Source organism: Pieris napi, chromosome 3 (genome assembly GCF_905475465.1).
Source record: "Pieris napi chromosome 3, ilPieNapi1.2, whole genome shotgun sequence".
NCBI lineage: Eukaryota > Metazoa > Arthropoda > Insecta > Lepidoptera > Pieridae > Pieris > Pieris napi.
The window spans coordinates 11,285,162-11,307,521 of record NC_062236.1 but is presented as its reverse complement, the minus strand read 5'-3'; the positions used below and the strand labels follow the sequence as shown (position 1 = coordinate 11,307,521).

The 22,360-nt window shown below is 33.5% G+C and overlaps 2 protein-coding genes and 1 long non-coding RNA gene across 3 annotated transcripts in view; 1 reads left to right on the top strand and 2 right to left on the bottom strand.

Annotated features, from left to right (window-relative positions):
* The window catches only part of LOC125063573 (innexin shaking-B), a 75,305-nt gene extending 72,229 nt beyond the window's left edge, over positions 1–3,076 (bottom strand). The window contains exons 1-3 of the mRNA XM_047670083.1: positions 2,975–3,076; positions 1,439–1,575; positions 485–644 (exon numbers count right to left, since the gene is read on the bottom strand). Of these exons, the coding sequence (XP_047526039.1) occupies positions 485–644; positions 1,439–1,575; positions 2,975–3,016 (339 nt within the window). The 5' untranslated portion in view covers positions 3,017–3,076. The remainder of the gene's footprint in view (positions 1–484; positions 645–1,438; positions 1,576–2,974) is intronic.
* A 5,092-nt stretch (positions 3,077–8,168) lies between these two features.
* The window catches only part of LOC125063575, a 35,430-nt gene continuing 21,238 nt past the window's right edge, over positions 8,169–22,360 (bottom strand). The window contains exon 3 of the long non-coding RNA XR_007119534.1: positions 8,169–8,209. This is a non-coding gene — a long non-coding RNA (uncharacterized LOC125063575). The remainder of the gene's footprint in view (positions 8,210–22,360) is intronic.
* Positions 11,465–15,677, top strand: LOC125063574. Its single transcript, XM_047670084.1, has 6 exons — positions 11,465–11,606; positions 12,755–12,909; positions 13,433–13,523; positions 14,239–14,385; positions 14,726–14,845; positions 15,435–15,677. Exons 1-6 carry the CDS (start codon positions 11,541–11,543, stop codon positions 15,663–15,665), a joined length of 810 nt encoding a protein of 269 aa, XP_047526040.1. The 5' UTR covers positions 11,465–11,540; the 3' UTR covers positions 15,666–15,677.

Genomic DNA, 22,360 nt, shown 5'->3' with positions numbered 1-22,360 from the left:
TATGTTGTAAAATAATATTCAAACAACTGATGAATTACGTATTTCTTGTTGTCGGAAACAAACACGTCTTGTAGCGATATTCTAGCTTAATTTAGTGGCGTAAGCCAGCTTTTAATACTTACCTTTGATTATAATTTTAGCTAGAGCTTTAAGTATTATTTTTATAATCTAAACAAAAGCAAAAATAACCAATACGTACGCGAACGTCATGGCAAATTGTTTACGCAAAAAATGGAGTGTTTATTGATTGATAATTAATAGACTGATCGAAATCTAATACATTATTAGTAATGTGAATTAAAAACATAATTTTTTATTCTATCCATCGACGTTTGCCAAAATTCAAACTGCATCCTCATAATTTGGTATCTTGCTAAACTCTTTACCCCTTATTATCTCCAAACTAACTAAAGTAGTTTACTATCAGTAGATCGCCCTGGAAATTGTGTATAAAGCACGAACCAATGGAATTTAGCGAACTTACCTGCAAGAAGAGCGTGAAAGCCACCCACTGGTAGTACTTCCCGTAGCGTCGTGGCGAGTTTCCAGAACTCCTGACACCTGGATAGGCACCAGCTTCACCAGCTACGGTAAACGTTGAATGTATCCAGCAGTAGGTGTTCAGTACGTCTTCTGGTATGTCCCTGTCATAAATATTACTTTGCTATAGTGTTTTGTGTTCATTTTTAACTTTAATTGCTTGCAATTATTTAGTACACCTTTGTAAACTAAATTAAAGTGGAACTGTTTACTAGCTTAATTAGGTAACATTCAAAGTAAAAGGAAAAATATACCAAAGCATTTTAAAGTTCTTAAAATGAATTAATGAAATTAGTGACGGAAATTTCGGAATTTGATTTTACTTTAGACACAGGAAAAAATGTACAGGGAAATGTTTAGCAAACAACATGACAATTAATCTCACGATAATGTTTATACAGACTGATTCTAATCCTGCTCATTTAACATGGCTAAGCAGATTTGCATGTAATTTCAGAGCGGAAAAATATTACCTTAATTATATTTTAAGTCAAATAGATACCAGGACATAATAAAACAAAAAATATACATTCGATAGTGATAAATTGGTGGTTACATCAACAGCAACAAAAAGGTTTTATAACCCATCCTAAAATATTTTACATTGATCATAAAATTTATGTTTTGAGCTACATAATTGACTGGCACTTTACAACGATTTAAGAAATTTCTATATGGAAGAGAAATCATTAATAAGCTATAGTTTAAAGCTATTTACATTGAGTTGACAAAGTTCATTATCGTTAATATTGGAGTTTTTTACACATTTACATTTAAACAGAAATTCTGTTTTATTATCTCGTACAAACCCATTAAATTTAAAGTTGACAATAGCGCCATCTAGTTTAAAACTATAAAACTACGTAGTGTCTCTGCAGCTTGCACTAATGTCACTCACCTTGTATGAATGCAATCTATAGGATTGCCCACGAGATGGCGTGTTGTTAGAGCTGCGCTGGCAGCAAGCAATGCTGCCGTTGTGGCTCCACAGTGTAAGCGAAATGCTATTGAGTCGATTTTGGGATTTATCCCTTGCTGAAATATCAGAAAATTGTTAATACCTTTTTACCCTCGAAGCAAAAGAGGGCTGTTTGAAGATAGACCAATATGTATGTGGCACCGGACCCCCTTATCGGGCAAAAAAGTTGAAGACAGATTTTTTAGAAAGTATATACTTAATACGTATACATACTTAACGATGTGCATAAGGTTTTCAATAAAAAATTAATATCATTAATTGAATAATTGTTTGTAGACTGAATAAATTCGTAATTTCAGCTAAGTGTATTTTTACCTAGATTTCATCTGCCAAAGATTATCTTTTTGTTTTACTATTCTTAAATAATCTGTTTAATTTTTGTTTGTAGGAATCCAAATAAAATTTGAGTTATGTAACGCATAAAAATAAACCTAAAATTTTACAAAGTTTCATTTCCATTCTATAGAAGAGAACGCTTAGTTAGGCAAAAATACCCATTATGATTACCCAAATCGCGGTTGGCCAACCTCGAAAACCAGAGACAAAAGACACCACATTATTATTGTCCTTGACATTTTAAATATCTTTTCTGTCATTTCAATCGACGTATAATAGATTTTTGTTCTTCGTGGGCTTAACTTTCAATGGGCAAACTCTTGGGCCGATTCGAAGACTCTAGATTTATTTCTAGGTGTCTAACAAAAATTCTGAAGATTATCTTAGATTTCTGTCATTGATTTCAAGGCAAAAAGATTGCCGTGTTACGCAGCCTCGATGGTCTACAGTGACAATTTACTGTGTAGACACTTAACACATACTTAGACCGTAGATGCTGGGTTGTAATAGTATTAGGATTTATGCAGTGAGTGTAAATAGTTAGCTCTTTAGGGGTACTAATTTATCAGAACATAGATTATTAAATACACTAAAGCCTCCAGCGAGTAGCGGTTAGATCAATGTTTCCAAACCTTTTTTTGAGGCAGCCCCCCCCCCCCCCCCTATGCCTTGCTAAAATTGAATTTTTCACTTAAGAAACTCTTACTTGAGTAAGAGGATAGGTTTATTGGACAAATAAGTAATTTTCAAAACATATTGAAAAACTGAATTTCAATTTCCAAATAATTATCAAATAATATCACCTTAACAATCAATGTTTCCCCCTGTGGGGCGCGGGCCCCACGTTAGGAAACACTGGGTTGGATGCTGGGCCTGTCTTATATGTATTTCATAAACGATAATTTGTTTCTTATCTCGCTTTGTTGTGGTCATAATTATGTGTCCAGTTAAAAGGATGAAAAATCTCCATTACTGGCACTATCTCCCTAGCCAACTGCTGTGTAGGTGCTCTGTGCCGTTATGTTGTAATGTGCAGTCAACAAAAAAACTATTTGGCTTTTTTGTGGTCATAATTTTGTCAATTGACTTTTTTCACTAGAGATAGTTAAGCCTACTCACCCCTCCAGCGAGAAGCGCGTAGATGCTGGTGAGGATCTCCATGGGCCTGCGCGGGTGTGCAGCGCGCTCACGCCGCCGCCACGCGCCGCCCGCCCCCCGCGCGCCGCCCACACCGCGCCCGCGCCGCCCCCACGCAACACCTGACTCTCTGCCACACACATATATAACATTATTTCAACACCATCGAAGAAAAATGCTAATCCTGATGTAAAAATTCAATTTATTAGGTATATTTAATTTTTATTTGATAAAGCAGTGTCGACAATGTAATATACCTAATATATTATATACAGTGTAAAATCTTTATAAATCATTCGTTATAACGAAATACTCTCTATAACGTAAGAAAGACACATGAGGTCATAAACAGCCTTGAAATTCGTTATAAAGAGTTTACACTGTATATATGTAAATTGAACTACTTTAATAAATGGTAGAAAAGCGTAGAACCATCAATTATTGTTAAATTATTTCTATTTCAAAACTAGCCTTCGATCAGGCTAATATTAGATCAGTTTGTACATCAGAATTAGAACAAATTCTATTTTACTAGAGAAGCTAAGAAGTACTAAAAAGTTATAATGAAAAACTACAAATTATTAGAGGAATCTCATTCATATATTTTATCATTATTGTAAAAGCAATAGTGTTTAATATATAAGGCTTGGTCCCTGATTTGTGTAATTTCTAGAGTTTTGTTTACGAGAGTACTAGGCTGTTAAATAAAACTTCATTAACGACAATCACACTGTCGAACTTTGAAACGACAGCGGCACTGGCCAGAATTTCTTAAAAGTATTCGCTAGCTATGTAAATTATATAAATTTTTCATCTGTGTATCCCTTAAAGAAGCTTTACCTAAATGCTTTATATTTGGTTTTAAAACGCAATATGAAAGTGTAGTCTAAGTCTCGTCAAAGGCATAGGATGACGTGATGTGATGCATATTTGTGACATAAACGAAACATAAAATGGTATGAATATTTGAATAATTATAATCATGCCTTCAAAATACTCTGAAATGTAAACTGTAGTTTTGTTTCATAAAAACAGGCCAATTGCACCAATTAAACATAACTAGTCATTTGTCTCTTTTTATTAAAGCATAAACACAATTTGAGAGGAAGAGATAGAATAGTTTAGTTAAAGGAGTGCAATTTGACTGATTTTTATAAGGGAGAAGTGGCAACACTAACACATTACAATAAAGGATCACAATTACTTTGGATTAAAATAAAATGTTTTAATAGCATGCAATACTTAATAAAAAAGCGAATAGTACAATGCAATGATTTGAAACGTGCAAAAGTATATGTCAAAGTAAAATATTAGGTTTAATTTTTAACTGTATAAAGCAATACGAAGAAAATAGGTTCAAAAGTTCGTCGTTTACTAAACTTGAGTGAGCACGAAACATGCAAAAATTGAGGAATATGACCCAGGCATGCGACTTGCAACACTCACCAAACAAATGATAACGAAATCCAACAATGGCGCGAATTCAAATAAAATGTGGTAACGAAAGTTTAGAGCGCGAAGATTAACTGCCGCTCGAGCTAAGCCTCAGTGAGAACTAAAAACACAAAATCCAGAACACCAGTACAGATTCACAGATAAACCAACGCATTTTATCAACCGACGAAATATTTCTTTTCAACACGACAGTTATACGCAAATTAATTGGGCCCTGAACGATCGCTACAATAAAATGATTATTTACATTCTCGTTAAATTACAAACGGACGCAACATTAACCTCTTGATGTAGGTTGGCAGTAACAGTTTAAAAAATGAATAACGCAACGTTTCTCAAATCCCACGGAACATCGATTTTCACATTAATGTACCAGCAAAAATCGAATTTGGATACTCTCCAAAGTGTCCACTTTGTGTTGATTAATGTATTGCACAGAACCTTTATAGTTAAACACCTCATTAAATTTCCTTGTTTACTATAAACGCATGGCATTTTAAAAGAGGTCATGGCCGTAGTTTTACGCCTAGTGTGATCCCGTAAAACTTTCTTTCGCAACTTTTCTATTTCAGCGAGATCGACGCCTGATACCTACAAAGCATTAAACGATGTTCGTTTACATTAAAATTTAACACAATAACCGAGTTTAAAGCGGATATTATATAAATAAAGATTGTAAACGCTGTCAAAAGCTGCCCACGTGTCAACATCCGAAGAAGATTGACGGCAGAACAACTGCGTTGATTTGTTTAGAAAAATACTCTTTGTATGTGATAACCGGTGACTCAGAAATATATCGGGAACTCGGTCAAACGTCTGCCGAATGGTATGATCTGATGGTGTTTATATAATTTAATGGGCAATTATCAAGTTCTTTGAAAGCGAAATTCAAACATTGAGAGCTATTGTGGTTCTGGTGGGAAGGATAATTTTACCAAACTACTACAAATGACGATGTTTTTAGTTACAAAGGTACACGTTTTTAATTACAATTTATTCAGCAAAATCACTTAATAATTATAAAATGCAGAAATAGGTATATTTATTTAAAGAGTTTTTGCAATGTATAAAAATCTCATTCTGATTGTTCTGCATAGTCTAACCCTAACAAAAAATTAAATATTAGCGTCTGACTCATTTAATAATTTAAACATCATAAGGCTTTAGAAATTTCATCCAAATAAGACATGAGGACACTAGTCACCCGCATATCTATTACTTGGGATTACGTTGTAACATTTAATTTAAAAAAAAAACGCTATTCATAGGGTACTAAATCTGTATTTTTTTTTATTATGCATCATCATATGTGCAAGCCAAGTCGCCATGAAACAAATATGTAATTTAACCTTAAAATTAAGAAGAAAGTTTCACGTTTTGTAAAAGTCGCAAGTCTTCTATACGATCATGATGCATATTACATCTGAATTCAGCAGATCTATTCGTTTATCGATTGTAGCGTCTGTAGCTATTATTACCTACCACGAAACTACACATACCTTGATTAAATCCAGACCTTGAACTAGAAATAATTCGCTAATGAACCATCTACTAAAAATAACTCTTCGCCTTTAGAACATGTTCTATCTTTACCAAGCTCCGTCTGAAATCCGTGTACGTCCTTATCAATCAATTATCTAGCGCGTTTAGGTGTCTGTCCTAAGCTATAACAAGGATTATATTATCATGATCCCGCAAGATCTGCCGTCATAACCGCCAACTACAGCATAACTAGCTATAGCTATTCTGCTTAGCCACGTAAATTAATATCCTATTTGACTTTGAATGGATACATAAAAGAAAAAAATCTGTAGCGCTACAACCTCTTTAGGTCTTGGCCTCAGATTTCTGAATCTGTTTCATAATAATTTTTAAATCTAATAAGCAAGTAAGTCAGCCTCCAGTGCCTGACACACGACGTCGTTTTTTTGGGTCTAAGACATGTCGGTTTTCTCACGAATCTTTTCTTCACCGTTCGAGCAAATGTTAAATGCGCAAATAGAAAGAAAGTCCATTGGTGCACAGCCGGGGATCGAACCTACGACCTCAGGTATGAGAGTCGCACGCTGAAGCCATTAGGCCAACACTGCTCTGTTGACTGGATACATAGCATACACATACATTATGTATAAACACATGAACTGTTCATTTACTATGAGCGTTCGATGACAAAGGGTACTGATAGACGACATTCACACAATATATTAGTTATACCATAGCCATACGTAACACATGACTCATTAATGGAGTAAATGCACGAGAAGACTATAAATTGAGGAAAGATATCGGCAACTAAGTCTTAGCAGAAGCTACGTGTATATAAGTGTATTTGGTAATAAGTAAGAATATGTAAATCTAAAATTTAAAAAATCTAGATTACAAGTAATTGAATGTAAATAGAAACATAAAGCTTGTGCATATAAGTGTTTAGAATATTGTTTTATAATAAAGAGTAAAAACAGCTTTACAACTTTTCGAATGCTTAATTTGACCCATAAAATTGTTTCTCGGTTAGAAACCGGAAAAACGTGAAAAATCGTGGCGAGTGTGACATTAGAATTATGGAATTTTAAATAAGGGGTTAAATGTAATAGTATTAACAGACGATCGAACTTGGTACGGACCGGATAGCGGATTGGTATGGCGTACCAAATCCGCTACTCACAACACACGGCCGGATCTCGCAGTAACTGCGTGGCGTGTACACAGTTCAGACGTCATGCCTCCGACGTTATCCAAGCGCGCTAAAATTGCGATTGTTGTTGCGACAACAGTAATGCCGCCACAAATATCATGAAAAAAAAGAAAGGAGTGAGCAAAAACATTTTTTAAAAACCGTGATGAATTTAGTCACATGAAGTTGAATACAATTCATGTGATGTATCCCACAAGCACGGAAAGTCTTTATACAGTGCCAAAACATCGACAAGGACTTCGTGTTCTGTTAAAATCTCCGCCATAGTGCGAACATGCGCTGACGCACGTGCTACCTCCAGAATGTTTCAAACGTGACTGCCGTGCGTTTGTCCGGTCCGAGTGTACAGACTCGCGGATTTGGTACGGAGCGGACCAAATTCGATGTGCAAACCATCGGACCGAGCGAACACGAAGTAATAATAATAATGTTCGGCAGACAACTCTCCAGACGAACGGATATGGTATGGAGCGTACGGAATCCGCTGTCGGGCCCGTACCAAGTTCGATCGTCTGTTAATACTTTAAATATAACGACTGTATCTGTTATAGTTTAAGATAGAGGACTGTATGTATTATAAAATCTCTACTTGTAAAGCTAGCTGATAGAATTCAATGAAAGTGCCGATTTTTTACTATTTTAGCAAGTTTTGCTAACGAATTGTTCATGAGCTATCAAATGCCCCGATATTTTTGAAACCCGCCTCTAAAAGCGGACTATTTATATAAATAAAACCTCAAATTATTTCTTATAATTTATTAAAGCAAAAAAAATATATAAGAAGATAAATTATTAATTTAAAAAAGCGATTAATAGACAGCCAGAATATTTATAGAAAACTGCTAAAAGTCACATTTAAAGCTCAGTATTTCGCGCATGCATATTCATATGCTTTCCATAGCCCACATGAAAGATATGAAATCACCTGCGACTACTGAATCTCTGAGCGCGGACTCCTGCGTCGGGGCGCCCTCCGGACGTCTTTCCCATCGGGTGGTTGTGACAGCTTAGCGGCTAGCCACGCTCAAAGCGCGCAAGCTTCGCCATCTAGCGAGTACCTACGACAACTAAAGAGACGCTTTATGCGGGTATCTTTCAAAAATACTAACGTGAAGTACGTTGACCCAACCTATATTTGACGTTCTTCTATCAAGAACGCTTTACATTGTTTAAACTGCAACGTGGTGACAATATTAAGTAGTAACATTTTACGCGATGAATCTTGATAAAACATTTCTTTTAAAAATAAGACTAGTTGCCTAATTCTAGAGCAACCTTCACGGTTATTTGAGGTAGGGATTACAACATATTGAAGCGGTATAAGCCTCTTAATCTCCATCTTTCGCTGTGTGAATATATTTCTGTGTTCTCCGTCTTTTAGTCGAGGGCAAGGGTAGAGTATATTTTTAAGTGCCACACACGTCTGTTATCAAAATTTTTAGTCTTACTGTAACTAAAGTCTCTCTTGTTTGTCTATATCATTCCTATTTGATGTACTTATCCATGTTTTTTTTATTATTTTCTAGATCATTCCCCGACTTTGTTGTTGTATGTTGTCGGAGGTATTAAATAACTTACGTAAATGGTATTGGTAACGCGGATGATAAAACACTACTACTACTACCTATTTCTTTTAACAACTTTTTGTATAACCTTTATAGCAAATTCCATAAAAAATCCATACATTTGACAGTCGGTCAGAACATGTAACACCGTCTCTTCATCAGTATTGCTACAAGGACAGGCAGCACTTGGTCTAACCCTGATATTAAATCAGTCATATTATGATAGGTTACATCTAAACTTAAAGTCCTAATTTGTCTTTCTATCAGTGCGTCATCACAATTTGACAAAAAGCGAATAAGTATTAGTTTTCGCACATAACATGGCCTAATTTTGCTTGGTGCGAACAACCTGCGTGTAGTTGGTCATTTGAATTTAACATAAAATAGTTTTTTTTAAAAAGGCGTTTGTTCTTCAACATGCTCGCAAATTTACATTATTTAACCTCATTCAAACCAGTTAAACATATCCAAAAATAATAAATTGTTTTAGAACGCTTGTAAATTGAAGATATTGACATTCGATACTAGTATTCACGAGACTTTAATGCGTTCCTAAAATATATGCCCTGATCTAACATTGTTCGAACATCCGCATCGCTTTCCTGGGAATTGATGACTTCGGTTACAACTACATTTTACATTTAGATTGTTTGTTCGTGACAGACTGGTATAACTTTATAATTGAGATGAGATTCTACCATTGTACAATATCTGTCATAGCTATTTAAGCACAGTTTTTTAAGCTAAATAAAATTTGGGTCTCTTACCGGTTAGATCTATGTTTTTACATACAGCCTTAACAAATTTAATTATCTTACAACTTAAAGATAGAAGACATGAAAAGAAAATCACAAGAACCTTTTTGTAAAATCGACACATGGAGCCTTCAAGCTGGTATAGTTTTTTTTCCATAAAGATATGTTTCGTAAAATGCCTGTCAAAAAGTATAGCGGAAAATAGCGGAAATTGAATTCGGTTCTCCGATATTGCGGATAACGGAGCATTTTATACTCCCCAGACCGTATCGTTCCTACATATTTTGTATTGAAAATATTTCACGTACAATATAAAAGTTTGAACTATTGTACTATTTGTTGATTTCCACACATGAATTTATGCTACCTCTTTACACTATGTATTATACGAGTATAACATTTAATACCTTATATATTATATAAACCATGACAAGTTAATCATTTAGCTATATTATTACGAGTATATATATACATACATACATGGCTAAATATTTTTTTTTGTCTACACATCTACAATAACTGCTGCGTGCTTCGTAACAAAAAAATACACATAATAAATATTGGGACACTAAAATACCAAACTATATACATATTTTGTTCCTTGAAAAAACTAATAAAATGCTTTGTAAATAAAGCCCGTCAAGTTAGCCCGGCATAAAATAAATTCATTTTTTATAAGTTTAAGTTATGCACGAAAAGTTATTTTTGAACCGAAATAAAAAACAACTAGGTACCAGGGCAGAATAAACGTGTGCAGGTTAGCATCATATTGCAGGCAATCTAACTTTACGACCTGCGATTTATTGCAATCGGCACGAAATATACAAATTTCATTTGTCATTCCGCACGGAAATCGTAAATAAATCCAGGAAAATCGTAGAATCTAGGATTACATTTGGACATTTTATTTATACGATCAGAGCACAGAATTAATGGTTAAGTCGACGATATCTCAAGCGATGCTTCTTCTGCCAAGACTTAGAAATAGTTTCATTGGAAATAACTTCGACCACAAAGTGGTTTAGTTTGAAAGTCATTTTTAAAAGAAATCTTTCTATGTTTAAATTAAATATTTTCCTGCTTTAAGACCATTTATAACATACACACACGGTACAGCTACCACTTTGCTTATAAATTATATTTTGATAGTATATTTTGCTTATAAATCATAAGAAATTTATTAAAATTAAACAAAAATGTTACAAGAATATAAGCGCAGAAGACAGCAAAAAACTTGTGAGTTAAAAAAACAAAACGTTAACGAACCATACACAAAAAACAGTAAAATAAAATTGGCGCATCTTTAATCCCCAGTAAGATCAATTCGTATACAATAACCAGGATATCATAACTGGCCTACAAGTTGAAAGCATCCTAAAATGGGGAAAATTCACCCCAACAAGCCTTCAGGCAATTCAGGCGCTATTAGAACTCTCAACCACAGCGGAAACATAACCTCAAAATTTCACAAAACATTCCGAAATCCTGAACAATGACGTCATAAAAACAATCACTTTTTATTACATCGCTCAATTTTCATCTTATAAATACAATGAAAGGGAGCATGTACAAGGCTTTTTTTCCTTTTGGGGTTTAAAAATGGGCTTCTAATTCTAAATATAACAAATTCTTTCTTAATCAAAGTAAGTATTATTAGATTGTTGTGACGTTGTGGTTTTTTTACACAGTCAATTGTTATTAAAAACGTCTCTAGACCAATCAAAAGTTGGCCTGATTCGTTCTTTGAAAATTTGATTGATTGATTCTATATTTAAATTTTCCCTAGTTAGGTTTTAGCTACTCTACTAGGACTTAAGAAGTTTAAAGATGTGTTTGATAGAATTTCGGCGTTTGTTTAATGATCTCGAAAGAATTAAATATTCAATATTTACTTTCAAAACAGCTAAACATATAAATTAAACCACTTTAAAGCATATATTCAATGTTATCTAGTGTATACGTGTCCTAAGTTATACATTTTTAAGCGGCTAGAGTATAGGTATTTGGAACATTTTCGAGTACATTCTATATTCCGTGTGTAAAATGTTTATGTTTGTAAAGTGAATATTGCAGCTGCAATGGAACCAATTTGTTTTATAGTTGTGTTGGCAATTTTCACAAATGTTTGCGGCAATCCACAAGAGGTTTCTTTTTTATGCTTCAATTAATTTATACTAGCAAATAAAGTGTCTTTATTTAATGTTCTTTAATAATTTATGTGACAGTTTAATTAATTAAGGTTTTCGATACGTTAAATAGGCAGTGACGTTTTAGACTTCAATAAGATTTTAAAATCTGATAAAGGAAATTTCTAGAAATTCTTAAAATACCATTCCCGTGTGACAGGCTAGTATTATCCGGACTTACTTAGTCTATAATCCGAAAAGGAATTAGTTCCCTGTGCGCTTTGAGACCGTTGTGAGTTCAATAAGTCAAAATTGATTTTTACTAAGAGTAAGGGGAAATTATTGAATTGAAAATAGATGTTGTTTTTTTAGGTAGATTGATGATATTTCTGTATAGGGGCAGATCTTAACGAATCCATTACAGATTAAAGAAGTTCCCTCGGAAGCTAAAAACAGTCTTTCATCATATGCTATTGTTATGCTATGCTGACAGACCTAACTAACCTAACCTAAGTATTTGTAGCTCAGTTCACACACAATGAAATGACATTTTCACTGACCAAAACGGCGTAGCAACCCATTATTTTAAGGTTTATTTTATTTAAATTTTGGTTCCTGTTACGTTACAAATTATTCTTATCTATGTAAATTATATTTAAACCAAACTGCAAGGAAATTAATGTTATAATAATCCCGATAAAAATAAACTAAGAAAATCGCAATACAGAGGCATAGAGCAAGGCACCGCTTTGAGAACTAAGTGAAATGTCAACTGTTTTCCCGCCAAGATAACATGTCCATTTTCCTTTATGCGGACAGTCTTGTGTGCTCTTTGTGAACAATTTTGTTTGAAAACAACGTTGATTTTCTCGCCACAAACGTTTTGTCTTTCATGCTACATCTAATTTCTACCAGGCCAACATCAACCGTAGAGAGGACGTAATTATATATATCAAGCTTGCTTAATGAGACAGCGTGTAACTAATTGATATTTTTTTAAGATAACGTCAAATTATATCTGATTTGGTGGAACGTAGGTGGAATGTTTATTCTGAAATACGAAAAGTTTGTATATTCTTAAATACCAAAAAACACTGGCCACTTGCTTTGATGGAAAAAAAATATATCCCTAATTATTAATGAAAGTAACATATAAATGATTTTAGAAATTTTTTCAAGACAATCGAAGGATAGCTAAAACAATTGTAGAAGCACTACAGGACTCAAAGTTTGATGAAGAACTACTCTTTGACCTGAAGAAAGAGAACCAGGTCTACTTAAATAGAACCATGTCGTTGCTCATCAAGTATATCGTTAAACGGTAAGAAATTTAACTATTGGAAATTTCATGAAAACATCATTGTTTATAGACAAGTACAGAAGAGATAATCATCCAACCCACAACGAATATTTTACCAGGAACAAACTTAGATCCTGCTAGATATATCTAGCTCTTATATGCCATTAAGGCGGTCTTTATCGAATATATAAGGTTATATTTTATATATATATAATTCTACCGTACGTGTGTATGTCACTGACCTCCTCTTAAACGGCTGGACCGATTTGAATGAACAAATTAGCCCGGTAGATGGCGCTGCAATCAGTATCTAGGTTATTTATCTATACAGCAAATAAAGAGCTGGTATACATATAAATCTTCTGTCTTCTCTGTAATCTAAAGTCTTTCAAAACGAGGTTGTACTACTTTGCGGGTGTGATTTGAAAATAGAATTCACTTTGAATAGTGAATAGTCGATTGCATGAGACGTCATATTAGTGGGAAATACTATGTTCGGCTGGTGGTCGCTCATACAATTTACTAACTTCATATATACTTTCAGCGAAGTAGACAACTACAGGTCAAGAAGGACGGATGCCATCAGCCGTAGGATTTACTCTTCCCTTGTAATGAAACTAATCGATATCGCAAAGGTACTATAAATCTTCTTATCAATAAACTTGCCTATGAATATGTAGGAATTGGAAAAGAAATATATTATTTATGGAAATATCTTAACAAAAATAAAAATGTAAATGTATATAAAACTACAATCCATTCAAATAAAATTTTTAGGAACTTCAAAATTACATGCATTTTTGACAGGACTAATTAACACTCAAAATACTTAATTTTATTCAAGGAAGCTGTTTGTATGCTTTAATTTACTTTCAAAGCGATAAAGACATATCAAATACCACCGAACTTTTGTAAATTATTTAGTTCCAAATAATCCTTTATAGTTATTAATAGTCAGTATATAGATAGAGTAAATTGAACTATTTAGAAATAATTAAGGACAATAATAATAATAATCCAGTGCTTTAACCCTATATGGTTCTTGGCCTTAGATTTATTTTATCATTTTAATTTGATAGAATAGTAGGGCCTTCTATCTGATACATGTCATTGATTTTTGGATCTTAGACACGGTCCTTCATCATACGAGAAGTGTTACATAGACATTAAAGTCCATTGGTGAACAGCAGGGGATCGAACCTACAACCTCAGAGACAAGAGTCGCACACTAGGCCGACACTTGCTACTACTTGCTACAAGAATATCGATTTCTAATCGAATAAGAATCAGAATGCTACTCTTCCTCAAATAATAAAAACAAAATCGGTAATAAACTAATGGTTTTTTAAGGATTTACCAAGAAACTCAAGCGCAACGAGTCGAATCGACACCGCCCACAGATACTACATGACGGTTGAAAGTAAGGATATGCATGATCAAATGGCAGACTCTCAAGTATTCCACGCATGCGCCAGATTGTATGACATTATGTTCACGGTAAGTATATCTCACAATGTTGTTATAAGATAGAAGGCAAAAAATCCCATAGTGCCAGAGGGCTCACAAGTATTGCTACGCCGTCTTGAAGGGGTGTACTTTAGCGACAACATTATGGGTACTTTCTTATTTAATCAAAAGAGTCCAAAACTAAGCTCTCCTTGTATCTACATATACCTTCCTCATGATGGATACCGTCCACCATCACTGTCATTCTTTTGTTATACGCGACATTTAAAAAAATGTATTTTTTGCTTCTTTCTTTTTCTTGATGTTATTAAAATAGTTAATTAAATATCTATCTCTAATGATGAAGGTTAACCTAATTCATTATTTTAAGGCACCGAGAATCCTCTCCCAACTAGGCAGTCTGGATGATCTAACTCCACGTATCCTTATTCGGAAATTAAAAGAAATGGAAATCAAACCAGTTCACCTTGGAGTCACTCTTCTTATTCAGGTAAAAATGCTTATTAAATTGTCGTTAAAAAATTCTAAATTATAATGTCTTGTCAAGAAAAGTGTTGGCCTAGTGTTCCGTGCGATTCTTATCCCTGAGGTCGTAGATTCGAACCCCGGCTGTGAAACAATTGATGAATGTTTATATGCGCATTTAACACTCGTAAGGTGAATAAAGTCAAAAATCATTTATTCATGTAGGTAACACAATGTACACACTACACACTAAATATACATTAAATGCTTCTAATTTTACATTAACTGCCAGTTCTCAAATCAAGGCCGTAGAACGGAAGAGAAGAACTGGCAATAAACTCTCCGCCAATCTTAAGAAAAATATCGTGAGGAAACCGACATGCCTTAGAACCAAAAAGTCGACAGCGTGTAGCAGTCACAGAAGCTAAGCCTACTTGCCAAGACGCCAAGAAAAAACAAATGATATTTATCAGTTATACATTAATCTGAGACTTAAAACTTTTTTATCTCTCATCAAAAATCATTTAAATAAACTTGTGATAAGTTTGACAAGATTTTATCAAGAGCCTACAGGTGAAGATCAAAAAGATGTTTTCTTATTTTTATTTCTTCAGTACAACCTCCGAAACACAATCAACTTTGCTCTTCACTCAAAAGCCCTGGATGTCCTTTCCACAAAGCCCCAAGAAGTTGGACCGCAAGTGATTGAACTACTCAAGGCTCTGGCAGCACGTCTATTGCCAATAGCTGAGTTACTGGACATCCATTTAGCACACTCTAGTCCAGCTTTTAAAGACACCTCTCCGGCAACCTGGCTCGGTATCGTTAATAATAAAAACCCTTAACCTAACCTATTACACCTTTTTTTGTTTTTGTATGTAAAGTAAAGAATCATTTAATCATATAGGTAACATAATGTACACTTATGACACGTCAGTAAAGAAATACATATTAATGCTTCTAATTTTACATTTACTGCCAGTTCTCAAATCAAGGGCGTAGAACGGAAGAGAAGAACTGACAATAAACTCTCTGTGGCATTAAAAATACATACAACCCGATCAACCCCTATATTTTATTATATGTAGTAGATGCATAGTTATTTTTATTGAACTAAAAAAATGGTTCCTATAAATAATATACATGCAAACTAACGTTTGCCGGGTCAGCTAGTTAATTGATAAAGATAAACAGACAATCATAATTGCAAACTGACCTCTGGTACATAGGTTCATTGATTAAAAACGCATATTTCGCTATATACATAGCCCTATGCAGTGGCGTAACAATAGGGCAGCAGGGCTGGCAAAATTCCACGGGCCCCCGAACCAAGAGGGCCCCTGCCCAAGAGATATTATGTTCTATGGATGAATGTGAAGTCTCCAATACGCATTGAGCTAGCGTGGGGACTACAGACCATGTCCTCTCGCCTAAGAGAGGAGGCCTATGGCCATAAGTGGGATATATACAACGTGTAAATGAGTACGCTGAAAATCTCAAAGTTAATTAAAATTAAACTGAGTACAACGGGACATTTTTTACTGATAGGGCCCCATCAAAAGAATTTGCCACGGGCCCCAGATGGTACAATTACGCCACTGGCCCTAAGTTATCCCGTATGACGCGGTAGTTTTATTTAATTACTAAATACCCTCATTATGATCGTCAAACGTCATCCATTGAGAGTCACCTTGACTGAAAGGCTTCCTTGTATTCTCAATCTCATTTACTCGACATTATACAATAGCATTGCCTCATTATATGATTAAATCATACACCGTGAAAAAGCCTGGAAAATACTGGCTGGATTATGATATTTTTTATATATTTAAAAGGTGTTATGTGTCTAATCACGCAAGTTCTATCTACCGTAATTGTTAATTAAATATCTACTATGGTTAATAATTAGTTTATTTTTGTTTATATTAAAACAGCAATTAACATGTAATATCTAGAATTGCATCTTAACCTGAGGTTTACACAATATACTTAATACAAAAAAATAAATCAATCAATACTATAAATTAAAAAAGTTAGGCCTCTGTGGCAGAGAACGCTAAAGAAGGACCAATTTGAAGAGTTAAATTTAGCAAACTGGCTACTACTCCACCTAAAGTTTTTTCCAGCACAGTTTCAATTTCAAACACAAGCTTGCTACAGGTCTCTCCGACTTGAAATCGAGATATATGCGATTGACCTGAATATCTTGCATCAATGGTGCTGTCGTCCATGGATGGTATCGATGTTCAAGTATTCTCACAAGGCGAAGAACAGAATAATATAACCCGAAATAACCATGAATGTACTCGGTAAGCAGGGCTAATGGCAACGTTTGGCATTCACGAATTATTATCCCATAGAGCCTCCATAGATCAACAAGTGCGTGATTTGACAGCACAGTAGACGTCGTAATATTTTATTGGTAATGTAAATTTATTGCTTGTAATATATATAACCCGTAAATAGTATCGTGGTGGGCTATGAAAAACGCTGCATAAGCTTTTGTCGCTTGGGAGTCTAGATTTATTAAAATCCAGTTAGGTCGTCAATTGGCTCGCAATAAGGCTATAGTCTTCGGTCCCCAGATAGCATTTTTGATTTATAATGGATTGTCAAGAAGTAACAAGGAGTAAATATATTTATCCTAGCTTAATTATTTTGGAAAAACAATGATTACTTTCTTGTATTACTTACATTCAAAATATGTGAACTTTAATGATTGGAAGGTAATTTCATGTAGGCCCTTATCTAATATTGGATCCGAAATACCACGAGTCTAAACAAATAAAATTGAAACAAAAACGTATTTTATTGAGCGCAGTCTGGGCCTGTAGGTATAAGTTATTTATTAATTATTGTATCTTATTTAATTAATAATCATGTACAAAAATCAATAATTAAAAATAATAATAATATTAATATATAAAAATAAAAATGTTAATTTCTACAGACTAACAAACCTTTTTGAGGCGAAAACAACGTAACAAACATGAGTGTCGACGTTTTTCGAATTCGCTTATCTCATAGCCCTATCATATACAATAATAATTTATGTGCACGCGCAACATGTGGATTTACGATATAGCGTTTATTTTTATAAACCACTGTTAGTTACCACATCACATCAATTGTATCGTTACATTGATACGATATATTGCGATGTTCTTGTTTTTCTTTCGTAAACAAATCCTGATTATATTATTTTCAAGGAAAGAGCAATTAACTGTTAATATATATAGAGGAGAATGAAAATAAGTTACGCCTTACAGTTGGCCTACTATCTACTTAGTCTTGGTGGTGAGCAACCCAAGTGTTCTTCAAGAACTCGGTTTCTTTGTACTCGGGATATGTGACTGGGAAGGACAAGGTTGTTCGCCTACTGAATGCTGTTTCCCACACTATCGAAATCTTTATATGTTCGCAGAGTGATTTCACAGTAACGATATTGTGTATCTCATGTATTTAATATTATTATTTTAATAATATTATTTTTTTCGACATTATCAGATTGGATTAGTACCGGCATGTGTTAGTAGCAAATACTTCTACTTACCTAAGTATTTCGGGCAAAGTTGGCTGATAAACTACTAAGCCAAAACTACCTTAAGATTATAATGTTATATAAAAAAATAAAAATAAAATATGTTTATTTTGGAATATAAGATACAGGTACTTATTCCACGTCATTAAATTTCAATCGGCAGACATCCCTACTCATCGGCAAAGAAGACAGAAAGTATAAAAAACTCTCGGTAGTCTTTTAAAAAAGCAAATCATCATACAAAATGACTATGTCAAACAACACTTATTTTAAAACAAATATCGCAAATTAATTAGAACTAGCCTGTTTAGCACTAGTCCCAGGAAATATGTGGTATTATTAATCTTTCTATTGTTATTTACCTAATTACTCTTTCTTTACCTTATATAAGTTTAACCATTTGTTTACGTACCTAGTGATAAGTTATGATTAATTACTTAATGACATTGTTTGTTCCCTTAATGTATCCCTACTCCTACCCAAACCTTTAAATATCAAATCCCGATCCTTTCAAGATGACTTCTATTCCATATTCCAACTTCAACGCTAGTTTATTTTAAACATAATTTTAAATAAAGTCCTTGTTAGTTTTTAAAAAACAAGTTCTAGTCACTGCCTCATGACAAATTTGGCGCAGTCGGAAGGATTTACTTGTGTAGTAAGACGAAACAAACGTACAAAGGACTAGCATCGCCTAGTACGGTAGCCTTAGGCTTTTAATAGTTTTCGCCGATACTATGCTCTTGTGGTTCGTGTTACTGTGGTAAGTGGCATTTTACTTGTGGCTCATTCTTTTTCCTATTTTTCCATATTTTGTGTGTATTATATATGTTATCCTGTATTACTATATTTTATATTTCATCCAATTACATTATTCATATCTAACTACACACGCATTCTCATCATGATGTCAATAAAAACCGAAAGCATAATGAAGGCATCACCAGTTAATATTAAAACTCTTATCAATCTAATTCCTATATTTGACACAAACAATCATGACGAAATATATGGTTACATTAGGTCCTGTGATACTGTGTTTAAATTGTCATCTTCGTCTGAATGGGAGACTTTGTTAACTTGTGCTCTAAATAATATTAAAGGCATCGCGGCCTCAGAAGTTCGGTGTAAAACTTACGAAACGAAGGATGAACTGCTCCCGATTTAATAAATAAAATGCTTGCAACGATATCATCGATTTGTTTTTCTAGAGACGTGACGAGTTCTAAAATTTGTATTGAAACAGTTGAGATCTGTTCAGATACACTGAGATTAAAGAGTAAAGTATTCGTTGAATTAATATAGGAATTAATTTTCATTAAATTTTCGTATATCATATGTTCATCGTTTGAAATTTTAAAAATAGTATTGTTAAAGTTATAATACTTATAATACTTAGAGTTCTTCGAAATATTAGTAATTGAGCTTGACCTTGGTCTCACTAAATCAAATGCGTTTCTTTTATTTTCCTTTTGGCTTGATTCTGGTTATCCGGCGAAGTTAATTGATCTCTCTTCCGTTTTTCTTTGATTGGGTTTCCCTCTTTCACTACCAGTTGATCGTATTTAATGTATGCAGTGTTTCCTTTCGCACGTATTAGTTTCGGCTTTAATTTCCTTCTTTTTTCTAGTATTTCAGTGTAGATGTAACCATCTTTCAGGCTTCGTTTTATTTTTAATATCTCACTCTTCTACTAGTTGTTTGCAAAACTAATGAGAAACGGTCTTATTTTATTCTCTTTGATGGTACCGATGCGATGGACTTTTGATACATAGCTAGATTCCAAGGTAATTTTCAAATCTTGTTTAAAAATTTCTTGGTCTCTGTGGTTGCTCCACAGAGTCCTCAGAAGGAGAGTCCCTTTTCTCATCCAAACCAAAATACAGGATGTTGTTTCTCTTTTTTTCCTTTTCGAAATACTCAATTTTCTTTTCTAATATTTCGATTTTATTCTTTTAAATTTTGTAAAATTATATTTTAAATATTTTCGAATATAATATTTGTTTGCTTTTCCATCTCTATTTTCATTTGGTCGAAAAGTAGTTTTGAATTGTCCGTCCATTTCTGTGTGGTTTCTTCACTGGCAACACTGACGTGTATTTGACGTTTGATTTTATTGCTAATCTGTTCTATGACGTCCGTCAGCACTTCCGTCGAACGAATGTCATATGTCAATGCATTAAATATTATAACCTCGAAATAATGGAGTATAAAATTATGTTAATAAAAGCGTATTTACTTATAACTCCACGGTGTCTATTTCCCAAGATGTTCGGCGTCACTTGATTTTTACGTTTATTGCAGCAGATGATGTAAGTGCGCTGAGTGATTTCCAATAATTTTCGGCGGACGAATTGCAAGGTGATGTTTCTTCTGACAACCAGTGACAATACTACAATAAAATGCTTGCAACGATATCATCGATTTGTTTTTCTAGAGACGTGACGAGTTCTAAAATTTGTATTGAAACAGTTGAGATCTGTTCAGATACACTGAGATTAAAGAGTAAAGTATTCGTTGAATTAATATAGGAATTCATTTTCATTAAATTTTCGTTGATCATATGTTCATCGTATGAAATTTTAAAATAGTATTGTTAAAGTTAGTAATAGTTGAAGTAAAAATTTGAAGTGGTTGTTTTAAAATATCATTCGAAGAAATTTGTTGCTTTTCTAAGAGATCTATACATTCATTATAGTATTCGGCATCTTTTGCGTCTGGTGTCCCAATGAGCCATTTTAGTACTGAGCTTAGACCGTCTATAAGTTCGCGCTTGAAACGCTTGCTGCTTGTGTAATATTGAAATTCATCCAACCTTGAGTCTATATTTAAAATACTTAATTTAATAAAAGAACTAGTAGTAACGACGTTAGGTAAATTCGAATTTTGTTTTACTATAGAATTATCTAAGTTATTAGGGTTAGGCACTTTGAGCATTACTTAATTGCCTACGTTGTACTAAGCGATGTTTCTAATATTTTTATCATAACGTTCTTTAGCTTTTTCCTTCATCGCAAAGTATTCGATGAATTAATATAGGAATTAACTTTCATTAAATTTTCGTTGATCATATGTTCATCGTATGAAATTTAAAAAATAGTATTGTTAAAGTTAGTAATAGTTGAAGAAAGAATTTGAAGTTGTTGTTTTAAAATATCATTCGTAAAAATTAATTGCTTTTCTAAGAGATCTATACATTCATTATAGTATTCGGCATCTTTTGCGTCTGGTGTCCCAATGAGCCATTTTAGTACTGAGCTTAGACCGTCTATAAGTTCGCGCTTGAAACGCTTGTTGCTTGTGTAATATTGAAATTCATCCAACCTTGAGTCTATATTTAAAATACTTAATTTAATAAAAGAACTAGTAGTAACGACGTTAGGTAAATTCGAATTTTGTTTGATTATAGAATTATAATTATTTACTAATCGTTTTAGAGAATCCCTTGATAAGAATAATGGTTCGATATCTCTGTATATAATGAGTTTCCAAGAGCTTTCCGATACTAGAATTTCACCTACTTCTTCATAATATAGTCCTGTATTAGAAGGTATATTTTGTATGTGGGTATCCCCGACAACAAAGGTTGTGAAGTACCTAAAATATGGAAATAACTACTTTGTAAAATATGATATTGAAAGAAATATAAAAATATTCAAGAATTAGACTACGACTTCTTTAGAATTGGAATTAAACCTATTTGTAATTATTTTCTTTATAATTATATAAATTTTGTATAGTATAATGTAAAATAAAATTTTTATTATAGAACATATGATAAAACTAAAATAAGTATTATTCATTTGTGTATAAAACGAATGTATATAATTAGGATTCTCCTCTCCGTCGGATATAGTAATGGGAAATGCCATAGCAATTGGTAAACTGAAATAGAATTAAAATTGGTTTGTAAAATATAGTACAAATAAATCTAATAATGATAATTATTCTAAAAGTTTTATGATTCGTTCAATGGTCTTAAACGATTTGCATGCACTA